Source organism: Plecotus auritus (assembly GCF_963455305.1).
Source record: "Plecotus auritus genome assembly, chromosome: 3".
Lineage (NCBI taxonomy): Eukaryota > Metazoa > Chordata > Mammalia > Chiroptera > Vespertilionidae > Plecotus > Plecotus auritus.
Window position 1 is genome coordinate 100,275,027 of NC_137772.1, and position 21,991 is coordinate 100,297,017.

Here is a 21,991-nt window from a genome sequence, read left to right on the forward strand (position 1 = left end):
TTTCCTCCCCTAGCATACATCTGGTCATGAGATTTGGACCAGTACCTCCTGACCTTCCCTCCCTAGAGATAACATCTATGCCTAAAATTATATTACAGCTCCAGGCCCAGATAAGCAACAAAACCAGCCACAACTGTCCTCATGACCTGCTGCACCGAATAATGACCCCTGCCCTGGTCCTTGCCAATCAATCAGTGGAAACCTAGACCCTGAAGGGACACACTTGGAAAACTGATGAATATTCTATTGAGATCTTCCCCTGGGACGCCCCTAAAATCTCTACCCTTAAAACCCTTAGGACAGAGGACCCTGCCAGCTCCAGGGACTCTAGGGACTCCAGGGACTCCAGGGACTCCAGGGACTCCAGGGACTCCAGGGAGAGAGCATGCTTTCCCTGTGCTTTTTCATTTCCCTTTCCCCTCCTCCCTGCCCCAGGCACATTACTGTTAGCTTCCTCACTCCCAAGCTCCAAGGGCCCTTCCTTTACCTCTATAACTTGTTTCCTAAGCCCATTTCTTCTAGAAATGACTTTTTCTACTTCTGTAATTCACCCCAAAAATGTTTGGGTCTTGGTTCTGAATTCTTTCCTAGCCAGAACCCAAGTACTGAGGTTGCTGAACCCAGGTTTGGTCTGACCCCACCAGTCAGACACCTGGTGCCTCAGAACCAGCCTGGACTTTCAAATTAGGCAGCATGAGGCATAACTCCTGCTGATACATGAGGAGTATCTAAATCTTACCTACAATAAGATTTAAAAATATTTTTTTTATTGATTTCAGAGAGGAAGGAAGAGGGAGATATAGAAAGGGGGCAGGAGGGAAGGATCTAGTCATATCCGAGGAGTATCTAATTTTTACCTACACTGACCAGCCCTGCTGGATGTCTTAATATAAAAATGATAATATAAAAATGATAATAGCATCTATCTAATAGGATATATGAGAATTAAAATGTGAATTTCTGGCGCATAATAATAAATACTCAATAAATTTCAGATTCATCCTTCCTTTCAATTCTTCCCCCAACACCCAGTGACTATAAAGGAAACACATACATGTCTGAAGTGAATAGCAGGCAAAATGTGAATTTAGGAAACTTCCATTCAAAGTCAACTTTTTTTGATACTTACTATGGAGCCAGATGCATTCGGGGAAACTGCCAGCTGATAATTAACTTCTGACAACATCCAGCACTTACGGAATACTTGGTACAATTCTTTGGCTATTAGCTCAGCCGAATTGAAGTTTGGCTCATAAATAACACTAAAATGTAAGAGATGCAAAAAATTAACAATTATATTCATGAGAAGTATAAGGCTCTTCTTCAGATTTTCAACTATCCTTTCCTCTCCAAAAACTCAGAGGAGGCATCATATAAGAGACCATGCATCAACCATGGTACCAACAGTTATCTTACTCAACACAATTGCTCCATGTTAAACAGAGCAGCTTTATTTATTGAGGTACCAAGACTGAGAGGTATAGTGAAAAGAGCACTGGATTTAGAGTTAGAAGATCTAAGTTCAAATCCTACCTCTGTTATTTAACAGTATTGTGCCCTGAGGCACACCTGTCTGAACCTTAGTTTCTACATCTTTAAAATGGGGTTTTAAAGAAGCCTATCCATGAGGATTACATAAGAATGTATACGAATGTATACAAAAGTCTTTTAAACACTATAAAAATGTTGTAGAAACTTGAGTGGTGATAGTTGCATTTCAACTGACTGAACTTGGCCTGAGATGTTCACAGAGGCCTGGAGTTCAGTGTCTCAGAGGTGATGGCCCAGGGGCGTATGTGAAGGAGGACATGAAAGGAAGATACCTGTTACAGGAGCTACAGGAACATCCACAGGTTTCTGTGGTATTGCTGAACTCTCCAAGTTCTGTGGAAAAATAGAAGAAAGAGTAGAGAGGTCTTTTAGTCTGTTTCACTTAATCATAGTCAATTTTATAAGCACACAAAAATAGCTCCCTACATTTCAGAAAGAACCACTTATTCAGCATCTTCATACTTCAGTGTCTTTTGAGTTTCTATTATGAGGCTACAGCTAATAACCAAAGACGGAATTTCAAAATATACTCACCTGGCCTGGCCAGTGTGGCTCAGTGATTGACTGTCCACCTATTAACCAGGAGGCCATGGTTCGATTCCCAGTCAGAGCACATTCCTGGGTTGTGGGTTCAATCCCCAGTGGGGAATGTGCAGGAGGAAGCCAACCAATGATTCTCTCTCATCATTGATGTTTCTTTTCTTTTTTTAAAAAAAAAATAGCATTTAAAAATATTTTTTTATTGATTTCAGAGAGGAAGGGAGAGGGGAGATAGAAAGGGGGCAAAAGGGAGGGATCTAGTCATATCCGAGGAGTATCTAAATCTTACCTACAGTAACAAATTTATCAAAGTCACATTTGCAGGCCTCTTTCACCACATCACAGTAAGTAGGTGTTTTAACAATTGGGCTGACCTGTAATACAGCACAACCTAGAGAAAGAAAGAAAGAAAAGGGGGTTTCACCAACAAGAAAAAAAAGTACACAATCTGTAACATGCAACTATATAGAAGTTAGGAATAAAAAGGGCTAAGAATTTTAAAATTCAGCTTCAAGAATTTTTTTAAAAGCAAGTGTAGTAAGCAGCGAAAATGGCACCAGGTGTTAGATCAGTGGAGTCAGAACAAACCTTCATTCAGCAACTTCGGTCATGGAGTTCTGGCTAGGAAAGAATTCAGAGCCAAGACTCAAATTACAAGAGAAAATTTATTTAGAAAGTCATAGAGTTAGAAGAAGTGAGCTATAGAAGAAATGAGCTCAGGAAACAAGTTACAGAGGAAAAAGAAGGGTCCTTGGAGCTTAGGAGAAGGAGAGAAGCCAGGAAAATGAGCCTTGGGGGAAGAAGAGTGGGAGGGGGTGGGGAAAGGCACTGGTGTTGCTTGTCTGGTTTTGCTGCTTCTCTGGTCCTGGAGCTGAAATACAACTGAGGCCTAGATGAATTTGATGCAGGTCAAAACCTCGTTGTCCTGGGAGCTTAATGCTTAAGGGCTATTCTCTGCCCTACTTGTTTGTTTTCCTTCTGAGGGGTGGGTGTCTAGCCTATATGCCTAGCAACATGACATGGGAGGATAGGTCAGGGGAGGGTCTGAACCGCATGACCAGTGTTATAAAGGTCAGAGGGTCTAAACCACATGACCAGCAATATGCTAGGGAAGAAAAGGTCACTCTGGGGATGAGGTTCTTGTTTTCCTAGTTTTATCCTTTGCTAGACATCCAGAGCTTTTCACCCTGGACCTTCTGTAGCACCTGACCCATCGTCCTTGCTCTGCTCATGGTAGGTCTAACTGCCTACCACACGAGGAACTATTTTTGTGTTGTTCTTACATTCACTATCACTAAGTAAAACACACTGAGTCTGTGGGAGTTCATAAAAGTAATTTGCCTGCTTTTACATATGTTTGAAAATTCCAATAATACAAAGGTTTAATAAATGGTAGCGGGGAAAAAAAATTCAGCTTCACAGTGAGGGAAAGAATATAGGTGACATAAACACTGTACTGACTTGAATAATGTGGCATCCCTCCTCCTCCCCCCCCCCGCCCCCCCCAAAAAAAATCATGTCTACCCAGAAACAGTGAATGTAGCCTTATTTGGAAATAGGGACTTTGCAAAATGAGGTCCTACTGGAGTAGAATGAGCCCTAAATCCAATGACTGGTCATAAAAAGAGGGAAATTTGGATACAGACACAGATATATATATAGAGAACACCATGTGAAGATGGAGGCAGAGAATGGGGTGATGTGTCTACAAGCCAAGGAACATCAAGGATTACCAGCAAAAACCAGAAGCTGGGAGAGAGACATGAAGCATATTCTACCTCAGAGTCTCCAGAAGGATCCAACCCTTCCCACAACTTCATTTCTGACTTCTGGACTCCATAAATGTGAGACAATAAGTTTCTATTATTTTAAGATACCTAGTTCATGGTATTTTGTCACAGCAGCCCTAGGAAACTAATAAAATGTGTACATACTTTTCTATCCCTAATACCAGTCTAGGGAATTGTCGTTAAGAATGTCATTAAAAAGAAAATTTAATGAAAGAGGAAGACTTTGGGACCTGGCTGGATAGCTCAGTTGGTTAGAGTGTCATCCCAATACACCAAGGTTGCAGGTTCTATCTCCGGTCAGGGCAACCAATGAATGTATAAATAAGTGGAACAACTAATCAATCTCTCTCCCTCTTCTTTCTCTCTCAAATCAATAAATACTTTTTTTTTTTTAAGAAAGAAGGCTTTGATCACCAAGGAGCTATTTGTAGTCTATTTAAAATACTGAAAGCTACTTTAATGCCAAATAATAGGGAATTGATATTGTAAATCACTCTGTTAACTCAAGAAATAACATCATTGAAAAATGTGAAAGTCATAACAACTTGAAAAACTGGACATGAAATACTGTTAATATAAATCATACTAGTGTCCCAGTGCATGTATTTGTGCACATTGAAAGGAAATTAATTAGAAGAAATATTTTAATATCGCTATTCACGTCTTGCTAATGAAAAGAAAATAGGATTCTACCGAGTCTCCTATCTACCTACTCCAGGACTTCTGTGAGGATCAAATGAGATGAGGCATGTGAAAAAGCTTCACAAACATTTGGTTAAAGTGTAAAATGTTTGCACCTGGCTATAAAGCAAGACAGGTTCCTGGGCTGAAGAAACTACAAGGAGGCTAGTTGCTAGGGAGATGAAGTGGAGTGCTGCTACATGACATCATTATCCAGTGCCCACAGTGACCATTTCTGGGCTGGGCAGGGCTGTGGGCTGCATTTTGCACCATGGGGTCTTGGCAGCATTGGCTGCAATTTGGTGGGGTGTCACTCCGGGGTGGTGGCGGGGCCTGTGACCCACTTGGGGGAAGTGTTGCTTTGTGGGCACCACGCCATTTATTTTTAAATGGCCAGTGGGAGTGATGGCAGCTTCTGCATTGAGCATCTGCCCCCTGGTGGTCAGTGTGCATCATAGCTAGACAGATGGACACTTAAAGTCATATATATATATATATATATATATATATATATATATATATATAGATAGATAGATAGATTAGTGATGTACTTACATTAATATGAGTATATAATTACTGTAAAACTGAATTCACTTGAATAAACATAGAAATGAACACAGATGTTTAGGAAAATAATGTAGTCCATATGTTACAGAGAGGTTATGTGAGAGGGCTTCATAGTTGACTGGCCAGTTTAACACTGCATTGCTCCATCCCAGCCAGGTGACAATAGGCAATAAACTTCTCAGCTTTGTTTTCCTCATGTAAAAAATGGGGGCAATGCACCTATTTCTGTCTTTCCCACAATCTTTTGACCATGATCCACAGTAGCATACAATACATTGCAACTTAGTGTAAGCACAAAAATATATTTAACTGTTAAAAAAGTTCCAAGAAGCACTCCTTGCTCATCCTCACTAACCTCACTGAGGTGCACACTGATACTTTTTCTTTTTTCTTTTTTTTTTAATTTAATGCTCTCATGACCAACCTGCAATTTAAATATATTTTTATTGATTTCAGGTTAGTGAGAGAGAGAGAGAGAGAGAGAGATAAACATCAATGATGAGAGAATCATTGATCAGCAGCCTCCTGCATGCCCCACACTGGGGATCGAGATCACAACTCGGGCATGTGCCCTGAACGGGAATCTAACCATGATCTCCTAGTTCATAGGTCAATGCTCAACCACTGAGCCATGCCGGCAGGGCCCAACTTGCAATTTAAAGAATTGACCTACTTCATGGAGTAGCATCTATCACCATAATGTGATTAGGAGGAGAAGATGGTGGCACCTCCTCCCAGGGTCACACTGGAAATAAAACTAAACTGCGGAACATTCACCTGGAATTACCAACTGAAGTCCAGCTGAGGAGAAGACATAACAAGGAAGGGCAGAAAACACCTGGAGCCTGGAAGGAAGGGGAGGTTACAAGAGGGGCTGACCCAGCTTCCAGAGGCAGTAGGCCCAAGAGTGAGGAGGAATCTGTCTGATGGCTCCACAGGCCAGAGAACCAGAGCCAAGAGCATCTAGCCATGAAAGGTAGGGGGCTTCTATCTCCTGGGAAGACCAGAGCTGGCTGAAGATAAAGCCACATTTTTTTTTTTTTTTTTTTTTAAATCCAGAGCACAGGATTTTTTTTGTAGCTATTCACTAGAGGCTTTGATGGAGAGAGAGCAATGTGGACTGGAGATGCCTGAGGAGGGGCTGGGGTGGGAAGCATTTGGGGTAGATGTGGAAAAGTGGCAGCCAGGAGATCTGCAATCTGTCATAATCCCCCAAATTGAAGTAGCCATTTTTCCTGAGATGTGTAGACCCCACCCAGAAGCCACAGCTTAGGACAAGTCAAATACCCCACCTAGGGGATACAGCTTGCCCCACCCTCAGGAAACCTGCTTCCATACTCTGCATCTCAATCACTGTAGAGGAGATGGCAGCAGAGGCCAAGCCTGTGGGACAGTCTCAGGGAGCTTCATTGATTGGTTTGGGGGTGGAGCTGTCTGCCCCACCATCCTGGGAACTTGACTGGTGCTCACTCTTCACAGTAGAGCTGATAGAAACTCCCATTTTCTAGCAAATCCCACTAGACTGTATACAAGGATCTCTACCAAGCTAAGGACAGTGAAATATTCTGGCACACTCTCACAGGAGTAGCTCTGGGGAAACACACCCACCACTTTCCCTGAAATCTGAAAGGCACCCCCACCTCCACAAAAGACCCAGAGGTCTAGACTTCCAATTCCACCAAAATCCCTTTCACAAATAGCCTTTTCAGGTATTAAGACTGACAGCTGGCTGGCAGGAGAAGGCAGGTGGAGGCAGAATGCAGGGAAATGAGGAAGTTTGCTAACTGGGTCTTGTGCTGCTAACAAACAGGCCTGAGAGTGCAGCTTGGACCCTCCCATGTGCAGTCAAGTACTGTGGGGACAGACACAAACTCTGGATCACTTAAAGCAGGGGTCCTCAAACTTTTTAAACAGGGGGCCAGTTCACTGTCCCTCAGACAGTTGGAGGGCCGGACTATAGTTTTTTAAAAAAAAACTATGAACAAATTCCTATGCGCTCTGCGGGCCTGGGACGAGTCGGCTGCTAAGCAGGACAGGCAGCGGCACCCGGTGGGCCGGATAAATGTTCTTGGCGGGCCACATGTGGCCCGCGGGCCGTAGTTTGAGGACCCCTGACTTAAAGCTTTTAACAGGTTGCGGAGAGCCAAACTGGACAGCTCTGATGTTGGCTAGCACCAAAGTACCTCCCAAGAGGCCCAGACTTGGGAGACAAAATAGTCAGCCTCAGCCAACAGAAGAGCAGGATCCAAAGGGAGCTCCCAGGAGGCACTAAACTCTGCTGAGACGAATGACACTTCACTGTTTTTTCCCTGCATTATCTTCTTTATTTTTATTCTTTATTGCTTTGTTATTATTTTATCCTTTCTTTTTTCTTCCATATATCTAATTTTTCTTTCATTTTCTTACTCTATTCTTCTCCTTTCTCTTATTTTTTGTATTTCTTCTTTCTCATCTTTTTTTCCATTTCATAATTTATTTTCCTCTTTTCTTTTATACCATTTTCTTCCCCTACTCCTTATTCTTATTTTCTTTCACCTCTGCACTTTCATATCCCTTTTTCTTCCCTTTATTTTCCTTCTTGTAGATTTTATTTTTTTTATTATTCTTGTTCTCTTTCCTAATTATCTTTTCTTTTGTGTTTGCTTTTGTTGTTGTTGTAGTAGGGGCATATTGTATGTTTTTGTTTTGTTTCTTGTGTCGTGTTTTGCTTTGTCCTGTCACAATAGCTCACACAACATAGTCAGGGATAAACCTCACAGTCAGCCAGCCTGAGAAGAGATCCAATCCATGAATGGAACAATTGTAATCAAGGCCAAATTACAACAGGAGAGCCCAAATAAACCAAAGGACATTCCTAGAGCACCCAGTTCAGAAGATTAAAGAGGCTGCACCACAGAACACTTACTACATAAGGCCACCCCACGAAGATGGGGGAAGCATAGCAGTTTGAACTAACATATGGAAACAAATATAGATGGACAGCAAAAATGGGGGACAAAGAAACAAACCTCAAATGAAAGAAAAGGAGGAAAATCCAGAAAAATATTTAAATGAAATGGAGGCAAGCAATTTATCAGACATAGAGCTCAAAGTAATGGTTATAGGATGCCCGAGGAACTTAGTAAGAATTACAAGGAACTAAGTGGGAACTACAACAGTATAAAAAAGAAATAGAAACCATGAACAAGACCAGTCAGAAATGAAGAATAATATATCTGACATCAAGAATACATTAAAAGGGCCCTAGCTGGTTTGGCTCAGTGGATAAAGCATCGGCCTGCAGACTGAAGAGTCCTGGGTTCGATTCTGATCAAGGGAACATGCCCAGGATGTGGGCTTGATCCCCAGTGGGGGCTTGCAGGAGGCAGCTGATCAATGATTCTCATCATTGATGTTTCTATCTCTCTCTCCCTCTTCCTTCCTCTCTGAAATCAATAAAAATATATTTTAAAAAAAGAATACACTAAAAGGAATCAAAAGTAGATGGAATGAGGCAGAAGATCAAATTAGTGATTTGGAAGACAAGATAGAAAAAGACACCCAATTAGAGTAGCAAAAAGAAAAAAAAGAATTAAAAAGCAGGAGTATAGTTTAAGGCAACTTTGGGACAACATGAAACAGAACAATATCTGCAACACAGGGGTAAGAGAAAGAGAAGAAAATAAGGTATAGAGAACCTATTTAAAGAAATAATGGCAGAAAACTTCCCTAACCTGGTGAAGAAAAAAGTCACACAAGTTCAGGAAAAACAAAAAGTTCCAATCAAGATAAACCTAAGGAGACCCTGTCAAGACATATCATAATTAAAATGACAAACCTTAAAGACAAAGCATCTTAAAAGCAGCAAGAGAGAGACCCCCCCAAAAAAAACAACAACAACAAAAAAAAACCTACAAAAGAGTATCCATTAGAATGTGAGCTGATTTCTCAACAGAAACACTTCAAGCCAGAAGGTAATGGCATGAAGTATTTAAAATAATGAAAAGCAAGGACCTGAACTCAAGACTGCTCTATCCAGCAAAGCTACCATTTAAAATTGAAGATAAAGAGCTTCCCAGACAAAAAAAGGCTAAAGGAGTACATTACCACCTAACTTGCACTGCGAGAAATGTTAAAGGAAGTGCTTTAAGAAGAAGAAGAAATCAAGTGAGAGAGAAACATAAGTATTAAAAAAATTGACAATAAATAAGTACCTATCAACAATAACCTTAAATGTAAGTGGACTAGGTGCTCCAATCAATAGACATAGGGTAGCTGAATGGTTAAGAAAACATAACCAATATATATGCTGTATACAAGAGACCCACCTCAGCACAAAAGATTCATTCAGACTGAAAGTGAAGGGATGGGAAAAAATATTCCATGCAAATGAAAATTTTTAAAAAGCTGGGTTAGCAATACTCATATCTGACAAAACAGACTTCAAAACAAAGGCCATAGTAAGAGGCCAGGAAGGACCCTACATAATACTGATAAACATATACACACCCAATAAAGGAACACCTAAATATATATATATATATATATATATATATATATATATATATATATACACACACACACACTATATGGGAGAAATGTGTTACAGTACAGTCACATAGGGGACATTAACACCCCACTGACATCACTGGCTAGATCTTCTAGACAAAAAGTCAACAAGGAAATCATAGCCTTCAATGACACACTAGATCAGATGGATATAATTGATATTTATAGAACAGTTCATCCCAAAGGGGCAAAATACACTTTCTTTTCAAGTGCACATAAATTATTCTAAAAGATAGACCACATGTTAAGACACAAAATAAATCTTAACAAATTCAAGAAGATTTAAATCACATCAAGAATCTTCTTGGATCGCAATGGCATGAACTAGAAATCAGCTACAATAAAAAAAAAAAAACTTCAAAAACAATCAAACACATGGAGACGAAATAGCTTGTTATTAACAATGAATGGATTACCAATGAGATCAAGGCATAAATCACAAACTTCCTGGAAACAAACAAAAATAAACACACAACAGCCCAAAATTTATGGGACACAGTGAAAGCAGTCCTGAGAGGGAAGTTCATAGCATTACAGGCCTACCTCAAGAAATAGGAAAAACTCAAACCTATAACTAAACCTACAACTTAAAGAATTAGAAAGAGAACACAAGAAAAGTCCAGAGAAAGTAGAAGGAATGAAATAATAAAGATCAGAATGTAAATAAATAACATAGAGAGTAAAAAATAAATAAATAAATAAATAAATAAATAAATAAATAAATAATAAATAAATAAGATCAGTAACATCAAGAGCTGATTCTTTGAAAAGATAAATAAGATTGATGAACCTTTAGCCAGACTTATCAGGAAACAAAGTAAATAAAATAAAAACTGAAAGAGCCAAAACCGGTTTGGCTCAGTGGATAGAGCGTCAGCCTGCGGACTGAAAGGTCCCAGGTTCGATTCCGGTCAAGGGCACGTAACTTGGTTGCGGGCACATCCCCAGTAGGAGGTGTGCAGGAGGCAGCTGATCGATGTTTCTCTCTCATCGATGTTTCTAACTCTCTATCCCTCTTCCTTCCTCTCTGTAAAAAAATCAATAAAATATATTTTAAAAAAAAAACTGAAAGAGGTGAAGTAACAACTAACACCACAGAAATACAAAGGATTGTAAGAAAATACTTTGAACATATATATGCCAACAAAGGGGACAACCTGGGTGAAATAATAAATTCCTAGAAATATATAATCTGCCAAAACTCAATCAGGAAAAATCAGAAAACCAGAATAGTCTGAAAACAACTAATAAAATTGAAGCACTAATAAAAATAAAAATAAAAAAACCTGCCAGCAAACAAAAGCCCTGGTCCAGAGGACTTCAATGGGAAGTTTTATTAACATTCAAAGAACTAACACCTATCCTTCTCAAACTACTCCAAAAAGTCCAAGAGAAAGAAATACTTTCAAGCTCTTTTTATGAGGATTGCGTTGTCCTCCCCTGCAGTCCTGGTCGCCACCAACTGCCCTCCCCTGCTAGCCCGGTCACCCCTAACTGCCCTCCCTTGCCAGCCTAGTCGCCCCTAACCAGTCAGACATCCCCTGAGGGGTCCCAGATTGGAGAGGGTGCAGGCCAGGCTGAAGGACACCTCCCCCCGTCCGTGCACAAATTTTGTGCACGGGGCCACTAGTCCTATCTAATAAAGAGGTAATATGCAAATTGACCATCACTCCAACACACAAGATGACTGCCCCCATGTGGACACAAGATGGCCTTCACAAGATGGCCACGAAATTCATGCATGGGGGGGGGGGGTGTCCCTCAGCCTGGCCTGTACCCTCTCCAATCTGGGATCCCTCAGGGATGTCTGACTGCTGGTTTAGGCCTGATCCCACAGGGATCTGCTGGCTCCTACCCACTCACCTGCCTGCTTGCCTGATTGCCCCTAACCACTCTGCCTACCGGCCTGCTTGCCCCCAACTGACCTCCCTGCCAGCCTGCTCACCCCCAACTGCCCTTCCTGCTGGCCTGATAGCCCCCAACTGACCCCCACTGATGGCCTGCTCACCCCCAACGGGCCCCCACTGCCGGCCTGATCACCCCCAATGGCCCTCCCTACTGGCCTGATCACCCACAACTGCCCTCCCCTTTTGGCCCCTAACCGCCTCTACCTCAGCCCCACCACCATGGCTTTGTCCAGAAGAACGTCCAGAAGATCTCCCAGTCTAATTAGCATATTACCCTTTTATTAGTATAGATAGAGGCCTGGTGCATGGGTGGGGGACAGCTGGTTTGCCCTGAAGGGTGTCCCGGATCAGGGTGGGGATTCCCTTGGGGGGCAGGGTGGCCTGGGCGAGGGGCCTGTGGTGGTTTGCAGTCTGGCCATGCCCCCATTAGGGTGGGGGTCCCCACTGGGGATGGTGCTGGCCTGGGTGAGGGGCTGGGGCAATTTGCAGGCCAGCCACACCCCCATGGGGTGAGGGTCCCCTCTGGGGGGGTGTGGCCAGCCTGGGTGAGGGGCTGAGGGCTGTTTTCAGGCTGTCCACACCCCCTTCAGGGTGGGAGTCCCCACTGGGGTGCCTGGCCAGCCTGGGTGAGGGGCTGATGGCCGTTTGCAGGCTGGCTATCCCCCCAGCAGGGACCCTCACCCCCTGGGGGCGTGGCCAGCCTGGGTGAGGGGCTGAGGGCCATTCACAGGCCCCTCCCTCGGCAGCCAGCCCTGGTGACCCAAGCCTCCCACGTGCTCAGGCCAGCTCTGTGGCCACTGCCCACAGGCCCCTCCTTCAGAGGTCAGCTCAGGCAGGTGGGAAGCTTGGCTTCCTCCATCACCAGGCGTGACCCAAGCCTCCTGCCTGCTCCAGCTGTCTCTGTGGCCACTACCATCTTAGTCCCGCTAATTTGCATATTCCCTCCTGATTGGCTGTGGGTGTCGTGGAATGATGGTCAATTACCATATTTCTCTCATTAATATAGATTGATTTCAGAGAGGAAGGGAGAGGGAGAGAGAGTAGAAACATCAATGATGAGAGAGAATCATTGATTGGCTGCCTTGTGCTCACGCCCCACTGGGGATCGAGCCCACAACCCGGGCATGTGCCCTGACCAGGAATCCAACTGTGACCTCCTAATTCGTAGGTCGACACTCAACTATTGAGCCACTGCAGCTAGGCAAAACTAAAGGCATTTTCCTTAAGATCAGGAAAAAGACAGAGATGTCCACTTTCCTCACTCTTATTCAAGACTAGGGGCCCAGTGCACGAAATTTGTACACTGGGGGTGGCCCTCAGCCCAGCCTGCCCCCTCTCACAGACTGGGAGCCCTCAGGAGATATCCTACTGATGGCTTAGGCCATAGAGCTGGCCTAAGCCACAGTCTTGCCTCCCTCTGCGGGAGGCAACTGGGCTGATCAGGGGAAGGTGCCAGCCCCATCACCCCGCTGCTGCAGCCACTGCCAGCCACCGCACCCACCAAGGTGTTTTCATCAACATGGACTCAAGTCCCTTCACCATGAAAAAATGACAACTTTCTTTAGGCATTTTCAAGATGTGTCTTTCATAGGATATGACATTTCTTTCTTTCTTTTTATCCTCACCTGAGGATATTTTTCCATTGGTTTTTAGAGAGCATGGAAGAGAGAGGGAAAGACAGAGAGAAACATCAATGTGAGAGGGACACTTTGATTGGTTGCCTCCTGCATGAGCCCTGACCTGGGCCCAGGGAGGAGCCTGTAACCTAGGTACATTTCCCCAATCAGAATCAAACCCAGACCCTGTGGTTGGCAGACCAAGGCTCTATCTACTGAGCCAAACCAGCTAGGGCAGGATATGACATTTCTTAGCCCTCAAGCAGCAGACCTTCGTTTTTTCCTCCAGGAGTGAGGTGGAAAAACCCTAGATTACCTTCTTGGATTCTTATTACCCAAGTTACCAAGAACATTACCAGTGGCATACTGGTAATTCTTATTACCAGCTTAGCCAATGAGCAGTCAGAAAGGGTGTTTCCTCTGCAGCTCACATGCAGAGGCAGGACTGCTGGCAAGCTGAGGCTGGCACAACCCCCCATCTCCGGGCCTGCTCAAGCCTCCACCACAGCTTGGGCAGGGCCCCCGCTTCACTCAAGCCTCCGCTGTGACTTGGGCAGGCCCCCCCCCGGCTCCAATCAAGCCTCTGCCGCAGCTTGGGCAGGGCCCCCCAGGTCCGCTCAGGCCCTGCTCAAACCTCTGCCATGGCTTGGTCTGCTCAGGCTCTGCTCAAGCCTCTGCTGTGGCTTGGGCAGGGCCCCCTGGCTGTGATCAAGCCTGTGCTGTGGCTTGGGAAGGGCCCCTCCCACTCTGCTCCAGCCCTGCTCAGGCCTCTACCACCCCGCCCCTGGCTGCTTGGCACCAAGGCCCATAGGCCAGGAGTGGCCAGGGGCATTCTGGGACCCCAGCAATTCAGGGCCTACGCACAGGCCTACAGGCTCTGAGCGACCTGGGTCCCGAGGATGTTCCCAGGACCCAGGCTGCTTGGCGCCTGTGTATGCAAATTAACCTTCCATCTTTGTTGGGTTAATTTGCATACTCACTCCTGATTGGCTGGTGGATGTCGTGGAGGTACGGTCAATTTGCATCTTTCTCTTTTATTAGTATAGATAGTACTGGAAGTTCTAGCCATAGTTATCAGACAAGAAGAAGAAATAAAAGGCATCCAAATTGGAAAAGAGGAAGTAAAACTGTCATAATTTGCAGATGACACGATATTTTTTATAGAAAACCCTAAAGACTCCACCAAAAAACTACTAGATTTAATAAATAAATTCTGCAAAGTAGCAAGATAAAAAATTAACACCCAGAAATCGATGGCATTTTTATACACCAGTAATGAACCCTCAGAAAGGGAAAGTAAAAAAAATAAATAAATACCATTTACAATGACAACAAATGAAAATAAGATACCTGAGAATAAACATAACCAATGAGGTAAGAGACTTGTACTCAGAAAACTATGGAACATTAAAAAATGAAATAGAGGAAAATATAAACAAGTAGAAACATATACCATCTTCATGGATTAGAAGAATTAATATCATTAAAATGTCCCTTCTACCCAAAGCAATATTCTGAGAATCCCGAAACACCAATCAGAAAGAATATATTCATGCTTATGTTCATAGCAGCATTACTTACAATAGCTACTATCTGAAAACAGCCCAAGTGTCCATCTGTAGATGAGTAGATAAAAAATGCTGTGGTACATTTACATAATGGAATACTATGTGGCTATAAAAAGAAGAATCTCTTACCCTTTGAGACAGCATGGAGGGACCTGTAGAGTATTATGTTAAGCAAAATAAGCCATTTAGAGAAAGACTAATTATCACGCAATCTCACTTATATGCGGAATCTAATGAACAAAATAAAATTGATGATAAAATAGGTCCAGTAGTATGGATGCATGGAACAGAATAATAGATCTCTAATGGTGGGGTTGGGAGGGGACAGGAATAGATTAACAAAAGAACATATATGCATATATTCATAAGCCATGGACACATATAATAGTTTGGGGAAGGCCTGGGTGGGGCAGGGGTTGGGTGGAGGGGGGCAAAAAGGGAGAAAATGAGAGATAGCTATAATACTGTCAACAATAAAAAATAAGACTAATAAAGAAATTTAAAAAGAATGATACTTAATACTAGTAAAAGATAAATATTTTATTTGGATGGTAGAAATATTTTTAAATTTCTTTAACATATATATTCTTAAAATTTCATCTAAACATTAGTATTCAACCATTTAACGCATTTTTATAAAATACCTATTTCAAACAAGGCACTATGCTGAATGCAAATACAAATAAGATAAATCTCATCCAAAGAATTTAAGGAAATATAGTTGTGTGCCATGGGCTTTAAGAAGTTCAGAGGTGAGCTCCACATTGCACAACTCCAGGGGGAGACATGAGCCTAGACAATTAGAGAGCATTCCAGAGCACAACTTATGTTTCATCCTATATGAATGGTACTCCTCTCCTGATAAAAATCAGGGAACACATCACAGTGATGGTGGCAAAAAAAAAAAAATGCTGTGGAAGAATGGGAATGATGAAGGAACTAATGTGTGTTCCAAGAGAGCCTCGCTGAAGTAAGGGGAGGGAGGCCAGAGCTTATGAGAAATGTCTACAAACAAGTATAACAGGCTAGTATAACTGAAGCCTATGGTACGACAGAAATGGCAGGATGTGCCTGGTGAGAAGGTAGGGAGAAGTTGGTTCCCAGAAGGCTAAAAATCCCAGGATTAAATGTGGAACAAACTCAGCAGGCTATTTTAGAGGACTAGAGAGACAGATGTGTGTAGGGTCAATAAATAAGGGAAAAGAGTTGAAAGCAAAGAGAGAAAATTAAAGGCAGCAGATACATATGGAGGACCTAAATGCAGTTCTTACAAAATGACTGGCCAGAGGGTTGCTGCAGTGGTTCAGGTAAAAGGCAGGAATGGAGAATGGATGGAGGGGATGTCACTATTACTGAGAAGTCAGAATTGATTTGTTCACTAACTAGAAACTGGACAGGGGTACAGGCACAAGGAAGAAGAAAGAGTCAAAGATAGTGTGCTGAAATATGAACCACATGCCTTTTCTCTCCACTGGTGGCCTCAGAGGGGATGATAATCTATATTGCATTCCCTGGCCCAACTGGTCACACAGCTAGCTGACCAGCTGTGGACACCCAATTAAAGCAGGTGCCACCTTCCGTAACCTAGACTTGGGGTCCAGCAAGACTAGGCTGAGCTGTGAGGCCCTGACTGAGAAGTCAAGGATATGGCAGACAGAAACAAGGGCTAAGGGGTGGGTAGGGATGAAGAAGTCAGGCTGTGGAAAAGGGGAATGAAGCAACTGCATGCATGAAGAGTAGCAATTGCATTTTGTTGCCCCATAAAATACAGATGCCAGAGCTGCCTCTTTACTGGTCAGTTTTATATTTCCCATCACTGGGTTTAGTGAGGATGCTCTATATACTTTCTAAATAATGTTCCTTTTAATTTGATCCAGTGGATTCAACAACAATTTATTACACACCTATTTTATGCCAGGCATTGTGTTACATATGTACCACAGGGAGTGAGTTCTTTCTCCTGAAAGGGTCCTGATTAAAATGCAGGTAAAGGATGTCAAAAAGAAAAGCAAGCATTCGTTTTTAATCTTTTTTTTTTCTTTTTTCAGAAAGGGCCTTGTTAGCAAGTGATAGAGAGATGACTGGTTTAGACATGTTAAGCTAGAGATCCTGGGAGGCCATTCAGGTGGACATGTTCCACAAGTTCCAGCCATATTGAGCAAGCACGTAAAAGAGTTGCAGGACTGAAAACACAGATTTGAGAGATGTCAACAGAGAGGGAATAATGGAAAGATGTTGCAGTGGATAAAATCTCTGGGTAGAAAGAGAAGAATCTAGGACTGAAGCAGGACTCACACTTAAGAAATGGTAAGAAAATGACAAACCCTATCTTCAGTTCTCAGCTTAGGTATCCTCCCCTCCAGGAAGAACTCCCTGGAGCTCCTTCTACTCTGGGACACACTGCACTGGGTCCCTGCCTATTACCCAGTGATCCCACACAGCCAGGGCTCCACCACGAGAGCTCCTGGAGGGAAGGAGCACATCTTGTTGCCTGGTGATGCCCGGCACCCAGCACGTCTCAGGCTCCTTGTTTGTGGAGTGAATGAAAGAGGACTTGGAAGAAGAGTTAGGAGAATTCTATGTTGACAGAAAGCAAAGGAAGATGAAAAACTTCAGCCATTGCCAAAAGGAAAATTAGGATGAAGTCCAAGAAAAACAACAACACATCGATTTAATCATGGAGTGGAGCATGCTAATCGATCCCAAGACCAAATGGCACAAATGATGAGGATAATATACTAGTAGGTTATTTCAGAAGTTTTAGACAAAGGATTTAAAGATGTACTTCCAGATTTGACAGAGGAGATAAATATGTGTAGATATTACAGCATAAAGCTTTCTCATATTTGCCCCACTTGCCTTCATAGCCACTGTTTGAAAAAGTGGAAGACCCGGATTCTTGCTTTATATTGGTATAAAAGGTCACTTCAGAGTCACTTTGATCATTCCCAAGTGACCCAATGGCTTCTTCTATACTCCAGTTCTCTATGTGCTGTTGACTCAGGATGTTACACTTCATTTTCTCCATTGCTGATATAATCATATCTGCAGCATAAAAGTGGGCATTTTCCTATAGAAAAAAAATCATCAGTTAAAATACAAAAGGATAATCAACTTTTTTTCATTGAGGTATATTAGATTTTTAAAAATCAAGAAGCAGGCACTCTCCCTCCCAGGAGCATACCTGTGCCTTTCCCTTTCCTTTTCCTTCCCTCTCCCACACCACCTCTCCACCCTCCACCCCAGGCACATTAACATTAGCTTTCTCACTTCCAAGCTCCAAGGGCTCTTCCTTTACTGCCATAAATTGTCTCCTAAGCCCATTTCTTCTAGGAATTACTTTTTCTACCTCTGTAGTTTACCAAATAAATGTTCTCTTACAAAAAAAAAATATCAAGAAGCTGTATTTAAATGGAGTTAATTGGAGGTTATTATGTAAAGAATAGCCCATATCTTCCAGACATAAGACATAGTCCACTGCAATCAATAAACAACCCAATTTGAATTTCTTGTGATATAAAACCCTAGGTTGGTGGTGGCCCAATGGTTGACATCATTCATCAATCATGGCAGACTTTCCAGCTGAGCATAGACACTGCCTCAGAACCCTTCTCAGCTTGGGGCTCTTGGCAGCCTCCAACCTCTATCAATCAAATGCTGAAATGAAACCTACTTGCCATGCCTCATGAAGTGAAATTTCCAAATTTAAATCATAACAGTACTATCTAAAGAATTAACACTCTCTGTGGCGTAAAAAAAAAAAAAAAAAAAAAAAAAAAAGGAAAAGGAAAAGGAAAAGGAAAATATTCACCTTTTCTACATCAACTGGAAGCGTGAAAGCTTCTGGTGAGAAGAAATTTAACAATATGCTTCTTCCATTTATTTGAACAGCACCTGACAATACAGCAAGTTATTAAAAATAGAGAAAAAGAAGTCCGAAGATTATTTAAGAAAACAAAATAATTCTAGGGAGTGGCTTTTAAATATTGTTTTTTAATTAGCAGAACTCTAGAATAAATTAGGATGACAAAAGAAGAATGACTCTTCTGGTGGTAGGGCTTGCAGATATTGCCTTAATGGTGATCATTCTACAAGAGCCCTTGGAACAATAAGAACACCTGGAAGAACCCTGGGATGGAGGAAACGAATGAGGCAGAAAGAGAAGAGAGTCATGGAAACCACCTAAAGGAGATGAAGAAAGGTGAGAAGAAACAGTCTAGCCATAAGAGTCATGGACTCACTTCTCTAACTCACTGCAATTGACCACAAACTTCCTGTTTGCAGAAAGAAAGTATCTGAAAAATGTCAGCTTTGTTTCTCTAAAATGGTCTTCCTCCAATCAAAAACAAGAAGAAACTGCAGAAAGTATATTCAGTTGACTCATCCAGTCTGTACCCTTAAGCAACTCCATTACTGGCAATGAACACCAGCAAAACACATGTGATTTCTTATTGTAGCATTTAAGTCAAAACATTTTTGTGAGAGCCATAAAAGCTGGGTTGTCCCAATCCACTAAATTAGAAGAAAATGCTGCCAATGTCTTGATGATTATACAGCTCTCAGGGTGACAGAGAGACAATCAGGATCACTCAAATCCTTTGTCTCATCTTCAAGGAAGCCACTGTTCCATGGAAAACTTTTTTTTTTTTTTTTAAATTTCAGAGCAGAAGGGAGAGGGAGAGGGAGAGATAGAAACATCAATGATGAGAGAGAATCATTGATCGGTTGCTTCCTGCATGCCCCATAATAGGGATTGAGCTGCAACCTGGGCATATGCCCTGACCAGGAATCGAACCATGACCTCCCGGTTCTTAGGTCGATGCTCAACCACTGAGCCATGCTGGTCGGGGCCATGAAAAACTTTGAACCTCGTAGAATCAGAAGCCATCTGGAGTGGGCAAATTTTTTCAGAAAAGAGCAACTAGCTAGTACATATTGTAGGATATGAGGTCCATATGGCATTTGTTCCAACTACTCAGTTTTTCCACTGTAGTGAGAAAGCAGCTATAGACAAAAAAAGCAAAGTGTTATTTATGAAATCAGGAGGCTAGCCGAATTTGACCCAGTCATTGTTTTTGGACCCTGAACATAGAGGGAAGTACAGAGATGAATCAGACAGTGTAGATTCCAGTTCCAGCTCTCCATGTACCAGCTGAGTCTATGCATTAAAATTTCCTCATCCCTAAAAAAAGAAGGAATTCTTACCATTTGCAGCAGCATGAATGGAACTGGAGAGCATTATGCTAAGTGAAATAAGCCAGGCAGTGAAAGAAAAATTCCACATGATCTCACTCATTTATGGATAATAAAGAACATTATAACCTGATGAATAAAAAGATGGATACAGAGGCAGAGAAGCATCAAACAGACTGTCAAATTATAGCACGAAAGCTGGGGAGTGTTGGGGGCGCGGGGTAAGAGATCAACCGAAGGACTTGTATGCATGCATATAAGCATAACCAATGGACACAAGACACTGGGGGCGGGGTGAGGGTATGTGCAGGGGGTGGGGGGGGGGATGGGAGGCTGGGGAAGGTCAATGGGAAAAAAAAGGAGACATGTGTACTACTATTTGTAATACTTTAAACAATAAAATAAAATAAAATAAAATGAATATATCATAGCCCAACAGGCATGGCTCAGTGGTTGGGCATCAACCTATGAACCAGGAGGTCCTGGTCAGAGCACATGCCCGAGTTGCGGGCTTGATCCCCAGTGGGGGTTGTGTGGGAAGCAGACAATCAATGGTTCTCTCTCATCATTGATGTTTCTATCTCTCTCTCCTTCTCCTTTCCTCTCTGAAATCAATAAATATATATTTTAAAAAATAAAAAAAAAATTTCTCAACCCTTGAACTGGGGTAATTATTTATTAAGTTAAAAGAGTAAAGAGTGTGAAAGTGCTTTGTAAATGTGTAGATCATATGCAAATGAAGGAACTGTGGAATTGTTTCTGACAGCTCAAGGGGTCTTTCCCTACCATTTTATCTAGGAAAGGAAAACCCTGCTGCTGCCACTAGAGATGCAACAATCACAGAAAAATCCCAAGTCTTAGAGGCAAATGCCTGTTCTCCCCATTGCTGCCGCCCACACCAGAGACAGAAAGACCTGATCACTCAGGTCTTGTTTCTTTGTTTGTTTGTTTGTTTGTTTGTTTTTAATCCCATGGAATGAATCCCTTTACCAAGTTGAAGAAATACTCCCAAAAGACAGAGTGGTTTTTTAAAGGTACTCAGAGAGATTGTTGGGGCTGGGTACCTATTTTCTATAAAGACAAAGTTACAGGATAATTTAAAATTGCACAACCACTTCTATGCAGTGATACAACAAATGATTTGGGTCAAGCCTATACTAGGCCCTAAAGAGACCCTTCTGTCACTATATAACTTGTCATAGTGGTGGTGGTTTGCAGGGGAGAGGGCTTTCCCTTTTCTCCATGTTCTCCTCACTCTCCCCTGTGAGGCAATCTAGTAGGAGACTAACCTCCTATCTGGAAACCACTAAATTTGCAAATTACTCTTTGCCTGAGAACTATCTCAGCAGATGAGCAAAAAGACAGAAAAAAGGCTGATAATCAAAGTGTTTTATTTTGCTCAAATTTGGTTCTTATTCATTGTTAGTCCATTGAAAGATTGCCCAAAATCTGCTACTCTTCAGCAATGATTAATGTGTTGAAGACTATCATCATGTTTGACTTTTCAAAGTTTCCAATAGAACAAATAAACCCCATATTTTAGGAAAGGGGAGGACTGGTTCCTGCTAGTGAGGTATAAATACATACAAGCATGCACACATACAAACTCACACACAACACATAGGCAGCTTTTAAAATTGTTCTGACAGAAAAAACTTCATTGACTACTTGACTTCATTGACTAACAGAAATATAAATTAATGCAAAGCATAAATATAAAATAATGAATATTTTAAAATAAAATAAGCATGCTACAAATTATAACAATGATAGCTAATTTATTGACTCCTCAGTGGCATTTTGCATGGATTATCTCCTTTTAGGAATTTCAGTATTTTAGGAATATGTACATCACCTCATAGCAATGGGAGCCCTTAATTTAATTTAAAAAAAAGTTTTGTATAGCCTTTGGGAAATTGTGGTTACTATTTTTATTTTTATAAATATATTTTTATTGATTTCAAAGAGGAAGGAAGAGAGAGAGAGAGATAGAAACATCAATGATGAAAGAGAATCATTGATTGGCTGCC

At 42.0% G+C, this 21,991-nt stretch overlaps 1 protein-coding gene across 2 annotated transcripts in view; it reads right to left on the bottom strand.

The window, feature by feature from the left end:
- Positions 1 to 21,991, bottom strand: part of RUBCNL (rubicon like autophagy enhancer) — an 83,088-nt gene that overhangs the window by 34,972 nt on the left and 26,125 nt on the right. For both annotated transcript variants that reach the window (XM_080659583.1, XM_080659582.1), the window contains exons 3-7: positions 18,580 to 18,662; positions 17,628 to 17,838; positions 2,381 to 2,482; positions 1,824 to 1,884; positions 1,130 to 1,262 (exon numbers count right to left, since the gene is read on the bottom strand). In XM_080659583.1, coding sequence (XP_080515709.1) covers positions 1,130 to 1,262; positions 1,824 to 1,884; positions 2,381 to 2,482; positions 17,628 to 17,838; positions 18,580 to 18,662 — 590 coding nt within the window. The remainder of the gene's footprint in view (positions 1 to 1,129; positions 1,263 to 1,823; positions 1,885 to 2,380; positions 2,483 to 17,627; positions 17,839 to 18,579; positions 18,663 to 21,991) is intronic.